This window comes from Acipenser ruthenus, unplaced genomic scaffold (genome assembly GCF_902713425.1).
Source record: "Acipenser ruthenus unplaced genomic scaffold, fAciRut3.2 maternal haplotype, whole genome shotgun sequence".
NCBI lineage: Eukaryota > Metazoa > Chordata > Actinopteri > Acipenseriformes > Acipenseridae > Acipenser > Acipenser ruthenus.
In genome coordinates this window covers 50,719-65,000 of record NW_026708271.1, presented here as the reverse complement: position 1 = coordinate 65,000, position 14,282 = coordinate 50,719, and the positions used below count along the sequence as shown (strand labels likewise).

The window sequence follows — 14,282 nt, the reverse complement described above, 5'->3', positions numbered from 1 at the left end:
TCTTCTCTTTCTTCTCGGGCTGGGGTTTGGCCTCCTTGCTCGCCTTCTCTTTCTTCGGGGCTCCCTCCTTCTTGGGCTGCATCTCGCTGAACTTCTTGGCTGTCGAGGCGAGAGGGCAGGAAAGGGTTAAACCCGTCAGTAACTGGGGCGGGGTAGTTTAGAGCTGATCCCAATGTTGTTACAAGACAAGCATGCAGGGACAGAACAAAAAACTGCACAGCTGTTTGATCCATTCCTGGTTTCACTAGGAGTTAAATAAGACACACCGGGGGCTGATCAAGCTGGTAGTAAAACCTGGAATGGGTGACACTGCTGTGCAATAGGAGTCTTACTGCCCTCCCTGACTGAACACCCCTATCAGAAACACACACAAACGCTCCCCTATCAGAAACACACACAGCAGTCAAGTCCAGGTCTCTCAGCTGCTGGTGACTCACCATCGAACTGAGCCATCTTCTCACACAGCCGCACCTCTCCCAGCACAGCTCTGAACTGCGGCTGGTTGATGCAGGTGCTGAACCAGCGGTTTGTGTTGGGGAAGGGCTGTCTGAAAGCAGGCTCCAGGACCTGGGGGGAGAGAGGGAGCGGGTTACACAGGAGGAGAGGCAGGCAGACACACACACACACGCACGTGAGTCTCTCCTACTCAAGAGTCTCCCTGCCTGTCTGTATAGAGCAGGGCGCACAGCCAGACACACCCCTGCACACAGTCACTCCCTCTCTCTCAGTACCTGTTTGTATAGACCAGGGCGCAGGCCACACAGCGAGACACTCTCACACTCCCTCTCCTCCACACACACAGTCACTCCCTGTCTCTCAGTACCTGTTTGTACAGCCAGAGCAGCGCGCAGGCCACGCTGATGTCAGCCAGGCTCACTCGCTCTCCCACCAGGAAGGTCCTGCTCTTCAGATGCTCATTCAGCAGCTCCAGCAGCCTGCGCACTTCCTCCTTCGCAAGCTCTGTCGCCTGGGGGAGAGGCGAGGGTTAACACAGAGGACCAGAGAGGCGAGGGTTAACATTTCGCATCAATATCAGGGTCTAGCGCTGTATATTATAAAGACATTTCAGAGGGCTGGATCGCATCGATATCAGGGTCTAGCGCTGTATATTATAAAGACATTTCAGAGGGCTGGATCGCATCGATATCAGGGTCTAGTGCTGTATATTATAAAGACATTTCAGAGGGCTGGATCGCATCAATATCAGGGTCTAGCGCTGTATATTATAAAGACATTTCAGAGGGCTGGATCGCATCAATATCAGGGTCTAGCGCTGTATATTATAAAGACATTTCAGAGGGCTGGATCGCATCACTATCAGGGTCTAGTGCTGTATATTATAAAGACATTTCAGAGGGCTGGATAGCATCAATATCAGGGTCTAGCGCTGTATATTATAAAGACATTTCAGAGGGCTGGATCGCATCAATATCAGGGTCTAGCGCTGTATATTATAAAGACATTTCAGAGGGCTGGATCGCATCAATATCAGGGTCTAGCGCTGTATATTATAAAGACATTTCAGAGGGCTGGATCGCATCAATATCAGGGTCTAGCGCTGTATATTATAAAGACATTTCAGAGGGCTGGATCGCATCAATATCAGGGTCTAGCGCTGTATATTATAAAGGCATTTCAGAGGGCTGGATCGTGGGAGTGTATTCGTGACTCTGTGGTGCCCCCTGGTTACCTGCTTGTTGTACTGCATGATGCCCAAGGTAGGGAAGACCCAGGCGCTGGCTGGAGGAACGATCTCGCTGTCGGCAAAACTCATCCACTGCAGGACCTGAGCAGCAGCTTCCTTCGAGGAGCCACGCAGCGCGTCCGAGCCCACTGAGGAGAGGAGGGCAGGGGAGAGGAAGGGGTTAACACGAGCAGGGCAGGGGAGAGGGAGGGGTTAACACGAGCAGGGCAGGGGAGAGGGAGGGGTTAACACGAGCAGGGCAGGGGAGAGGGAGGGGGGTAACACGAGCAGGGCAGGAGAGAGGGAGGGGGTAACACGAGCAGGGCAGGGGAGCAGCAAGAGCACAGGGAGAGGCTGGGTGGAGGGGGAGAGCTGGGCAGCACTTACAGTAGTGAGCGATGGCGTTGCTTTCAAACAGACAGAAACCATCATCTCCCTGGAAGGCTGGGACCTGAGAGAGAGAGAGAGAGAGAGAGAGAGAGAGAGAGAGAGAGAGAGAGAGAGAGAGAGAGGAGAGAGAGAGAGAGAGAGAGAGAGACGAGTTTCACATCACAAACCTTCAGTATTATTCAGGTGAAACTGGAAGAGACTGATAACTAAGGGAAACAGGGCTGGGAATCAGACTCCTATTGCACAGCAGTGTGATCCAGTCCAGGTTTTACTGCTACCAGCTTGATCAGCCCCCAGTGTGTCTAGCTAACAAGCTCAGGTGTGTCTGATTATTAAACTCCCAGTGAAACCAGGACTGGATCACACTTATTCAACGGCAGCCCAACACCCTTCACTAATATTGTACCAAGTATGTTAAAAGTTGAAAAACGTAATTAAATAAAAATATCCAGGAGCGTTTATCCAGTAGAAAGGCATGTAGCCAGCACCCCGACCCCCAGCGCACTCACCTTCCCCAGGGGGAATTTCTTGAGGAAATCCGGGGTCTTGTTGGTCTGTCCGAAGTGGAACTGGGGCGGGGAGGAGGCCACCTGGACCTTGGCTCCGCTGTACTGGGCAGCGATCAGGGCTTTGAAAGCCCTCCAGTTCTCTGGATAGGTGTAGAGAGTCTGAGAGAGAGAGAGAGAGAGAGAGAGAGAGAGAGAGAGAGAGAGAGAGAGAGAGAGAGAGAGAGAGAGAGAGAGAGAGAGAGAGAGAGAGAGAGAGAGAGAGAGAGGATTCTGTTGTCTTTTCCTGTATTTCAGTTTCTCCTGGTATTTCTACTAAACTAATATTTAAAAGTCTAATACAGTTCCAGATGTATTTATTAAACCAGGAGATTCCCCCGTTGAGACCGCGGCCTCGTTTGAGAACGGGGCAGTTCGGAGGGTGGTGATTTGTCAAATTATAAATCCCTCATGAGAAATCGACCAATAAGCATTGGTCTAATCAAAGTGGCATTTCAGCGAGCCAATCCGGTCTATTTAAATACAAAAATAAAAGCATGGACTTTCCACGAGCTGTACATAAAACCAAGGAATGACATCACGGCTATATCATTAACAAACACAGGGTAGCGCTGAATACACATCTATCAATAAATAAGAACCGAAGCTGAACACTCATTACCAATAATAAATAACATTAATACCTGGAGTGAATATTGGCTGTAGTTGATTATTAAAATAGTGAGTTGTGACGTCATTATGTATATATATTGACGTTACACCGATCCATGACGTACACACGTACTGCCTGGTTTAGATTTGCTTCAACTCTATCGCAATCCACACAGCGGACTCTATATATATACACACACATTACATATATATACACATATATACACACACACATACACACATTATATATATATATATATATATATATATATATATATATATATATGTATGCATGTATGTGTGTGTGTGTGAGCAAGCCGGCCGCTCAGCTCACGCTATTTCGGGAGATTTAATTATTAATTATTATTTTTTTTTACCTCTTAAGTACCGGAAGAAACTTTCACCCCACCACATTTTAACACAAATATAAATGCCCCCCCCCCGGACACGGAGTTTTATTAATTATATATTCATTTATTCATTCATTCAATCCGCACGTCTTTGTCGCGACGTGTCCGGACGGGGAGTCGACGCGTCAGTTTAACGCTAAGACCAGCACGCCAAGTTCAACGCGATATCAAGAAATCACATTATTTAAAAACCGACTCCTTGCCACAAGAAAACCCACCCAGAAAAACGACTTCCCAACAAGACCAGCACATTAATATTAAAAACCCACCCAGAAAAACGACTTCCCAACAAGACCAGCACATTAATATTAAAAACCCACCCAGAAAAAACGACTTCCCAACAAGACCAGCACATTAATATTAAAAACCCACCCAGAAAAACGACTCCCCAACAAGACCAGCACATTAATATTAAAAACCCACCCAGAAAAACGACTTCCCAACAAGACCAGCACATTAATATTAAAAACCCACCCAGAAAAACGACTTCCCAACAAGACCAGCACATTAATATTAAAAACCCACCCAGAAAAACGACTTCCCAACAAGACCAGCACATTAATATTAAAAACCCACCCAGAAAAACGACTTCCCAACAAGACCAGCACATTAATATTAAAAACCCACCCAGAAAAACGACTTCCCAACAAGACCAGCACATTAATATTAAAAACCCACCCAGAAAAACGACTTCCCAACAAGACCAGCACATTAATATTAAAAACCCACCCAGAAAAACGACTTCCCAACAAGACCAGCACATTAATATTAAAAACCCACCCAGAAAAACGACTTCCCAACAAGACCAGCACATTAATATTAAAAACCCACCCAGAAAAACGACTTCCCAACAAGACCAGCACATTAATATTAAAAACCCACCCAGAAAAACGACTTCCCAACAAGACCAGCACATTAATATTAAAAACCCACCCAGAAAAACGACTTCCCAACAAGACCAGCACATTAATATTAAAAACACACCCAGAAAAACGACTTCCCAACAAGACCAGCACATTAATATTAAAAACCCACCCAGAAAAACGACTTCCCAACAAGACCAGCACATTAATATTAAAAACCCACCCAGAAAAACGACTTCCCAACAAGACCAGCACATTAATATTAAAAACCCACCCAGAAAAACGACTTCCCAACAAGACCAGCACATTAATATTAAAAACCCACCCAGAAAAACGACTTCCCAACAAGACCAGCACATTAATATTAATAACACGAAACACACTTCAAGCAGAATTATTTTCAATGCCGTTTTGAAAACGTAGGCTTTATTTATCCTGCGACTTTGCCAATCACATTTCGGGGAACACGGTTAAGAGCTCGTCTTTATCACACAGTTTCTTATGAAGAAACGCCACGGAAGAGCCGACCTCCGTGAGGCAAACTGGACATTACAAACAATTCAAAATCAAATGAAAATCCCTGTTAAAGAAAGCTACAGCCGGCTCGGTTTCTGTGATTCCTCTCAAATACTCCCCCCCTCCTTCAAAATCGCTGCTTCCCCGGCCCCGGGCAGAGACGCGGGCTCTCGCCGGGGCTCTGCGGTGAGGACGCGGGGTAGGATGGAGGAGATTTCAATCGGATGAAACGAGCCTAAAGATCCACTCACCCCGGCCGCCATGTTCAAGAAAAAGAGAGAGAAGGAGGAGCGGCGCGCGACACTGCCGTAAAGACAGGCAGGGGGCGGGGCGTCTGAGAGAGGGCGGGGCGAGGGCGGGGCGTCATGGAGGTGGGCGGGGCCAGGGGCGGACAACCGCTTTATATTATTACCAGATTGGATATTCCTGAACACATAGCAGACCCTGATAGTAATGCGATCCAGCCCTCTGAAATGTCTTTATAATATACAGCACTAGACCCTGATAGTGATGCGATCCAGCCCTCTGAAATGTCTTTATAATATACAGCGCTAGACCCTGATATTGATGCGATCCAGCCCTCTGAAATGTCTTTATAATATACAGCGCTAGACCCTGATATCGATGCGATCCAGCCCTCTGAAATGTCTTTATAATATACAGCGCTAGACCCTGATATTGATGCGATCCAGCCCTCTGAAATGTCTTTATAATATACAGCGCTAGACCCTGATATCGATGCGATCCAGCCCTCTGAAATGTCTTTATAATATACAGCACTAGACCCTGATATCGATGCGATCCAGCCCTCTGAAATGTCTTTATAATATACAGCACTAGACCCTGATATTGATGCGATCCAGCCCTCTGAAATGTCTTTATAATATACAGCGCTAGACCCTGATATTGATGCGATCCAGCCCTCTGAAATGTCTTTATAATATACAGCGCTAGACCCTGATATCGATGCGATCCAGCCCTCTGAAATGTCTTTATAATATACAGCACTAGACCCTGATATTGATGCGATCCAGCCCTCTGAAATGTCTTTATAATATACAGCGCTAGACCCTGATAGTGATGCGATCCAGCCCTCTGAAATGTCTTTATAATATACAGCGCTAGACTCTGATATCGATGCGATCCAGCCCTCTGAAATGTCTTTATAATATACAGTGCTAGACCCTGATATCGATGCGATCCAGCCCTCTGAAATGTCTTTATAATATACAGCACTAGACCCTGATAGTGATGCGATCCAGCCCTCTGAAATGCCTTTATAATATACAGCGCTAGACCCTGATATCGATGCGATCCAGCCCTCTGAAATGTCTTTATAATATACAGCGCTAGACCCTGATATCGATGCGATCCAGCCCTCTGAAATGTCTTTATAATATACAGCGCTAGACCCTGATAGTGATGCGATCCAGCCCTCTGAAATGTCTTTATAATATACAGCGCTAGACCCTGATATCGATGCGATCCAGCCCTCTGAAATGTCTTTATAATATACAGCACTAGACCCTGATATTGATGCGATCCAGCCCTCTGAAATGTCTTTATAATATACAGCACTAGACCCTGATATTGATGCGATCCAGCCCTCTGAAATGTCTTTATAATATACAGCGCTAGACCCTGATAGTGATGTGATCCAGCCCTCTGAAATGTCTTTATAATATACAGCACTAGACCCTGATATCGATGCGATCCAGCCCTCTGAAATGTCTTTATAATATACAGCACTAGACCCTGATATCGATGCGATCCAGCCCTCTGAAATGTCTTTATAATATACAGCGCTAGACCCTGATATCAATGCGATCCAGCCCTCTGAAATGTCTTTATAATATACAGCACTAGACCCTGATATTGATGCGATCCAGCCCTCTGAAATGTCTTTATAATATACAGCTCTAGACCCTGATATCGATGCGATCCAGCCCTCTGAAATGTCTTTATAATATACAGCGCTAGACCCTGATATTGATGCGATCCAGCCCTCTGAAATGTCTTTATAATGTATATCTAATGGGGCTCCAGGACTGGGATTGAGTGATTAGACTCTCCTGCTAGAGAATCTTGTGATTTACCAGACAGAGTGAAAAAGTAAATAATAATAATAATAATAATAATAATAATAATAGTAATGAGACTAATCGTGAAGTCACAGAAACATCAGTACAAGACGACAGTGGAAATGTGGGAGGTCAAAAAGATTTTATTACACTGAAAGAAAACACCATCGTTGTTATTATTTTCACTTTTTTATTATTTAAAAAAATATACAATAATAATAATAATAACTTGACGTGTCGACTGTCATTTCTGAGAAACATTTTAAAGAAAGATCCGTTGAGACAGCAGGCTCCTCTCCTCCCGGCACGCGCACGCACACGCACACGCACACGCTAACTAACCAGACCTGCGGGGGGAAAGGGAGACGTTTCTAAGACGAGCACATCTTTATAAAATCACTCGGGATCGGAGGCGGCAGATCTGAGCTTTCACAAAGAAAACCCGATGAAAAAAAAAACTACTAGAAGACATTGAAGAAAAAAAAAAATTTATCGTTTATCGCTTCATTTATGAAGTTTCTTTTAGTGTTTCTACTGAAACTAAAATTGAAAGTGAAACCTTACGAGCAGTGATGTCACTGTGCGCAGTGATGTCACTGTGCGCAGTGATGTAACTGTGCGCAGTGATGTCATTACGTGCGCACGCTGTCTCTTATCGTAACAGAAGAAATCAGCTTTGCAATTGTTAATTTTTTGAAAAACAATAAAAAATACCAAAAAAATAAACATTTAAAAAAAACAAAAAAAAACCTGAAGCGATGAACATCTCTGCTTGGGACTCCGTAAGAGAGCCACAGATTTAAAATGCATGACGACGAGGTGTTGATGACAGCCTGAAATTCAGAACGCAGAGATCAGACAAAAAACGAAACTTACCCAGATAGTCATCCATCAGGGAGCCGATAGCAAACTGGAGGAGAGAGAGAGAGAGGGGGAGGGGGAGGGGAGGGGAGGAGGAGAGGAGGAGAGAGAGAGAGAGGGGGAGGGGGAGGGGAGGAGGAGAGAGAGGGAGAGGAGGAGAGGAGGACAGGGAGAGAACAGGGGTTACTCAGAGCACACAGAGTCTGATTCACATGTAACAGTGCTGGCTGTTGCATCACTGCTCTGAACACTGCGAGGCTGCAGCTCCAGGACTCTCTCTCTCTTTATTCAAGTTCAGATACTTCACTGGCATGACAAGCTGAAGCAGTGTTGAAATAACGAGGATATCTGTGTGTCGGGCTCGGCTGCTGTGCGTCTCTGGCCCTGTGGCTCTTCCTGCTTCCCTCTCTCCTCTCCCCAGTAAGACCTGCAGCTTCTCCTCTTGGAGCAGAAAACCCTCAATTCTGTCTGCCTGAGGGAGTCTCTCTCTCAGCTCTCTGTATCTCTGTATCTCTCTCTCTCTCTCAGCTCTCTGTATCTCTCTCTCAGCTCTCTGTATCTCTCTCTCTCTCAGCTCTCTGTATCTCTCTCTCTCAGCTCTCTGTATCTCTCTCTCTCAGCTCTCTGTATCTCTCTCTCAGCTCTCTGTATCTCTCTCTCAGCTCTCTGTATCTCTCTCTCAGCTCTCTGTATCTCTCTCTCAGCTCTCTGTATCTCTCTCTCAGCTCTCTGTATCTCTCTCTCTCAGCTCTCTGTATCTCTCTCTCTCAGCTCTCTGTATCTCTGTATCTCTCTCAGCTCTCTGTATCTCTCTCTCTCAGCTTTCTGTATCTCTCTCAGCTCTCTGTATCTCTCTCTCAGCTCTCTGTATCTCTCTCTCTCAGCTCTCTGTATCTCTCTCTCTCAGCTCTCTGTATCTCTCTCTCTCAGCTCTCTGTATCTCTCTCTCTCAGCTCTCTGTATCTCTCTCTCTCAGCTCTCTGTATCTCTCTCTCTCAGCTCTCTGTATCTCTGTATCTCTCTCTCAGCTCTCTGTATCTCTCTCTCAGCTCTCTCTAGCTCTCTTTAGCTCTCTTCAGCTCTCTCACATCACAACACTGCTGAACACTGAGCAGTGAATCAGTGAAGGGTCTTAAACAGGACAGCAGGGTCTGACCAGGAATCAATGAGGCAGGGCTGTGTTCCTGTCTCACTGGGGTCAGGACAGACAGACAGACTCGGGACTCACAATGTCGTTCTTGTCGACTCTCGTCCCGACAATCTTCAATCGAATCTCATCATCCTGCTGAATCACAATGTCCTGAAACAAACAAACACAAGACTGAAAACAAACACAACCACAGCCCTGAAAACAAACACAACCACAGCCCTGAAAACAAACACAACCACAGCCCTGAAAACAAACACAACCACAGCCCTGAGAACAAACACAAGACTGAAAACAAACACAAACACAGCCCTGAAAACAAACACAACCACAGCCCTGAGAACAAACACAACCCTGAAAACAAACACAAACACAGCCCTGAAAACAAACACAACCCTGAAAACAAACACAACCACAGCCCTGAAAACAAACACAACCACAGCCCTGAAAACAAACACAACCACAGCCCTGAAAACAAACACAAACACAGCCCTGAGAACAAACACAACCACAGCCCTGAAAACAAACACAACCACAGCCCTGAAAACAAACACAACCCTGAAAACAAACACAAACACAGCCGAGAACAAACAAAATATGCGTGTCTCTGTGTGCGTGTGTGTGTCTCTGCGTGGCTCTGCGTGCGTGTCTCTGCGCGTCTCTGACACTCACCTCGTCGGTGGTCTTGTAGCAGGGGGGGTTGGAGTTGGGGTCGAACTCCATCTCGGAGGGGATCGACTGCAAAACAAGACAGAGGCCGTGACCGTCCACACCGTCCCTCACCGTCCACACTGTCACTCACAGAGCCAGCGTCTCTCTCCACACTGTCACACAGAGCCAGCGTCTCTCTCTCTCTCCACACTGTCACACAGAGCCAGCGTCTCTCTCTCCACACTGTCAGAGCCAGCGTCTCTCTCTCCACACTGTCACACAGAGCCAGCGTCTCTCTCCACACTGTCACACAGAGCCAGCATCTCTCTCCACACTGTCACACAGAGCCAGCGTCTCTCTCTCCACACTGTCACACAGAGCCAGCGTCTCTCTCTCCACACTGTCACACAGAGCCAGCGTCTCTCTCTCCACACTGTCACACAGAGCCAGCGTCTCTCTCTCCACACTGTCACACAGAGCCAGCGTCTCTCTCTCCACACTGTCACACAGAGCCAGCGTCTCTCTCCACACTGTCACACAGAGCCAGCGTCTCTCTCTCTCCACACTGTCACACAGAGCCAGCGTCTCTCTCTCCACACTGTCACACAGAGCCAGCATCTCTCTCCACACTGTCACACAGAGCCAGCGTCTCTCTCTCCACACTGTCACAGAGCCAGCGTCTCTCTCTCTCCACACACTGTCACACAGAGCCAGCGTCTCTCTCTTCACACTGTCACACAGAGCCAGCGCCTCTCTCTCCACACTGTCACACAGAGCCAGCGTCTCTCTCTCCACACTGTCACAGAGCCAGCGTCTCTCTCTCTCCACACACTGTCACACAGAGCCAGCGTCTCTCTCTCCACACTGTCACACAGAGCCAGCGCCTCTCTCCACACTGTCACACAGAGCCAGCGTCTCTCTCTCCACACTGTCACACAGAGCCAGCGTCTCTCTCTCCACACTGTCACACAGAGCCAGCGTCTCTCTCCACACTGTCACACAGAGCCAGCATCTCTCTCTCCACACTGTCACAGAGCCAGCGTGTCTCTCTCTCCACACTGTCACACAGAGCCAGCGTCTCTCTCTCCACACTGTCACAGAGCCAGCGTGTCTCTCTCCACACTGTCACACAGAGCCAGCGTCTCTCTCTCCACACTGTCACACAGAGCCAGCGTCTCTCTCCACACTGTCACACAGAGCCAGCGTCTCTCTCTCTCCACACTGTCACACAGAGCCAGCGTCTCTCTCTCTCCACACTGTCACACAGAGCCAGCGTCTCTCTCTCCACGCTGTGCTGCAGGAATACGTTCAGCGAGACTCACGTGTCTGGAGATGAAGCAGGACATGGGGCCAATCTCAGTGAAGAGCCCGACCTGAGAGAGAGAGAGAAAGGGAGAGGGAGAGAGGGAGAGAGAGAGAGGGGGGAGAGAGAGAAAGGGAGAGGGAGAGAGAGAGAGAGAGAGATGGTAGCAAGTATAATTTATATATTGAGAAAATAATAATATAAACACCCACAGCTCGTGTATTCATTGCCAAGAAAAAAAAAATCCTGTGCTCTCCTCTCACCTTGTTGACCTGAGTGACCACGGCGTCGACCACCTCTCCCTTGAAGGGCCGGAACACGATGGCCTTGTACTTGACCGGGTAGAGAACGAAGCCTCTGCTGGGCTGGATCACCCCCGCGCCGATATTATCAATGGTGGTGACCGCAATTACAAACCCGTACCTGAGGAGGGAGACAGAGAGACAGGGGCAATGCGATCACCATTCAACACAGAGACAGAGAGACAGGGGCAATGCAATCACCATTCAACACAGAGACAGAGAGACAGGGGCAATGCGATCACCGTTCAACACAGAGACAGAGAGACAGGGGCAATGCAATCACCATTCAACACAGAGACAGAGAGACAGGGGCAATGCGATCACCATTCAACACAGAGACAGAGAGACAGGGGCAATGCGATCACCATTCAACACAGAGACAGAGAGACAGGGGCAATGCAATCACCATTCAACACAGAGACAGAGAGACAGGGGCAATGCAATCACCATTCAACACAGAGACAGAGAGACAGGGGCAATGCAATCACCATTCAACACAGAGACAGAGAGACAGGGGCAATGCAATCACCATTCAACACAGAGACAGAGACACAGGGGCAATGCGATCACCATTCAACACAGAGACAGAGAGACAGGGGCAATGCGATCACCATTCAACACAGAGACAGAGAGACAGGGGCAATGCAATCACCATTCAACACAGAGACAGAGACACAGGGGCAATGCGATCACCATTCAACACAGAGACAGGGGCAATGCAATCACCGTTCAACACAGAGACAGAGAGACAGGGGCAATGCGATCACCATTCAACACAGAGACAGAGAGACAGGGGCAATGCGATCACCGTTCAACACAGAGACAGAGAGACAGGGGCAATGCAATCACCATTAAACAGAGAGACAGAGACACAGGGGCAATGCAATCACCATTAAACAGAGAGACAGAGACACAGGGGCAATGTGATCATCATTCAACACAGAGACAGAGAGACAGGGGCAATGCAATCACCGTTCAACACAGAGACAGAGAGACAGGGGCAATGCAATCACCATTCAACACAGAGACAGAGAGACAGGGGCAATGTGATCACCATTCAACACAGAGACACAGGGGCAATGCAATCACCATTCAACACAGAGAGACAGGGGCAATGCAATCACCGTTCAACACAGAGAGACAGGGGCAATGCGATCACCATTCAACACAGAGAGACAGGGGCAATGCAATCACCGTTCAACACAGAGAGACAGGGGCAATGCGATCACCGTTCAACACAGAGACAGAGAGACAGGGGCAATGCAATCACCATTCAACACAGAGACAGAGAGACAGGGGCAATGCGATCACCATTCAACACAGAGACACAGGGGCAATGCAATCACCATTCAACACAGAGAGACAGGGGCAATGCAATCACCGTTCAACACAGAGAGACAGGGGCAATGCGATCACCATTCAACACAGAGAGACAGGGGCAATGCAATCACCGTTCAACACAGAGAGACAGGGGCAATGCGATCACCGTTCAACACAGAGACAGAGAGACAGGGGCAATGCAATCAGCATTCAACACAGAGACAGAGACACAGGGGCAATGTGATCACCATTCAACACAGAGACAGGGGCAATGCAATCACCATTCAACACAGAGACAGAGAGACAGGGGCAATACGATCACCGTTCAACACAGAGACAGAGAGACAGGGGCAATGCAATCACCATTCAACACAGAGACAGAGAGACAGGGGCAATGCAATCACCATTCAACACAGAGACAGAGACACAGGGGCAATGTGATCATCATTCAACACAGAGACAGGGGCAATGCAATCACCATTCACCAGACACATTATTAAACTCCCAGTGAAACCAGGCGTGGATCACAGTGCTGTGCAGCGGGAGTCTCGTTCCCAGCCCCCCCTCTCTCTCTCACTCACTTCCCCGTGCAGGTTCCCTCCACCTCGGTGAAGAGTTTCTGCTTCACGGTGTTCAGGAGGTTCGGACCGAAGTACCGCGGGTGAAGCAAGATCTCGTGCTCCAGAGAAATCTAGAAAAAAAACAGAGAGAGAGAGAGAGAGAGAGAGAGAGAGTCCACATTGATCAATCCCGTTCGCTTTGACGCTACAGTAATAGAAGCCGCTTTCACATTTCAGTTTGGTGTAGGGAGATCAGACGAGTCGCAGTATCCTTACATTCATTCATCACCAGAACTCGGTTAAACACGTTTCAGATGCTTTGGGTTTGCTAGCGGGGATCAGGTTAGTAAATATGAATTATTATTCGAGTTTCCCCGGAGCCAAATCACCTCGCAGTGAATCTAAAACTTTATCCATTCCAGTCAATGTAACACAATCACAGAAACGCATCCCTTCACTCACATGGTAAAACATCGCGGCCGCTCTTTCTGCTTTGCAACAAAGACGAACACCAAAAAAAACGAAAACGTTTCAGTCTTTTAAAAAAACTAAAATAAAATACGTAATATTACAGAATCGTGCAGCGAGGCGAGCAAACGAAGACCCCGTTACCGCGTCCGCTCCACTTACTACAACCACTTCCGGATCAGTCGTTCAAAGCAAGGCGGTAGCCTCATCAGCATAACCACGCCCACACTGCGCATGTGCGTTCCAAACCCCGCCCCCTCAGCCCCGCCCCCGGCGCTGCTGGTTCCAGTTCAGCGATCGTGCGAGAGAGAGCATCGAGAGGGACGCGGGCTGCGGTGTTATTTTATTAGCGAGTTGAGGATTTTAAACGTGTATGATTCTTCATTTCCTTTTCTAGGTCTGCTGTCTTTCCACCTGCCCTGTCTCTCTCAGAGAGATATTCTCAATAGTAGATATCCTAGATGTCTTGTATTGTGTAGATTCTCCCCCATCATGTCAGCTGTACAACACGGGGCAGCAGTGTGGAGTAGTGGTTAAGGCTCTGGGCTCTTGACTGGAGGTTAGTGGGT

The 14,282-nt window shown here is 47.8% G+C and overlaps 2 protein-coding genes across 2 annotated transcripts in view; both read right to left on the bottom strand.

The window, feature by feature from the left end:
• LOC131730506 (elongation factor 1-gamma-like) overlaps window positions 1-5,349 on the bottom strand; it is a 10,782-nt gene extending 5,433 nt beyond the window's left edge. Inside the window, exons 1-7 of the mRNA XM_059020553.1 lie at window positions 5,272-5,349; window positions 2,584-2,742; window positions 2,072-2,135; window positions 1,691-1,833; window positions 824-967; window positions 438-567; window positions 1-99 (exon numbers count right to left, since the gene is read on the bottom strand). The exon at window positions 1-99 is cut by the window's left edge and continues 100 nt beyond it. Of these exons, the coding sequence (XP_058876536.1) occupies window positions 1-99; window positions 438-567; window positions 824-967; window positions 1,691-1,833; window positions 2,072-2,135; window positions 2,584-2,742; window positions 5,272-5,283 (751 nt within the window). The 5' untranslated portion in view covers window positions 5,284-5,349. The remainder of the gene's footprint in view (window positions 100-437; window positions 568-823; window positions 968-1,690; window positions 1,834-2,071; window positions 2,136-2,583; window positions 2,743-5,271) is intronic.
• A 1,875-nt stretch (window positions 5,350-7,224) lies between these two features.
• On the bottom strand, window positions 7,225-13,901 carry LOC117398694 (DNA-directed RNA polymerase II subunit RPB7). Its single transcript, XM_059020556.1, has 8 exons — window positions 13,708-13,901; window positions 13,267-13,376; window positions 11,327-11,486; window positions 11,083-11,133; window positions 9,782-9,847; window positions 9,191-9,262; window positions 7,978-8,011; window positions 7,225-7,448 (listed from the first exon to the last, which is right to left on the bottom strand). The coding sequence occupies exons 1-8, from the start codon at window positions 13,717-13,719 to the stop codon at window positions 7,435-7,437; spliced, it is 519 nt and encodes a 172-aa protein (XP_058876539.1). The 5' UTR covers window positions 13,720-13,901; the 3' UTR covers window positions 7,225-7,434.
• Between the last annotated feature and the right edge of the window lie 381 nt (window positions 13,902-14,282).

Bases quoted from the DNA above. Each gene is read 5' to 3' on its own strand.
- LOC117398694 (XM_059020556.1), bottom strand. The intron at 9,263-9,781 runs GTGAGTGTCAGA...TGTTTGTTTCAG, and splicing joins GCTACAAGACCACCGACGAG to GACATTGTGATTCAGCAGGA. The intron at 8,012-9,190 runs GTGAGTCCCGAG...TCTCTCCTCCAG, and splicing joins GAGTCGACAAGAACGACATT to TTTGCTATCGGCTCCCTGAT.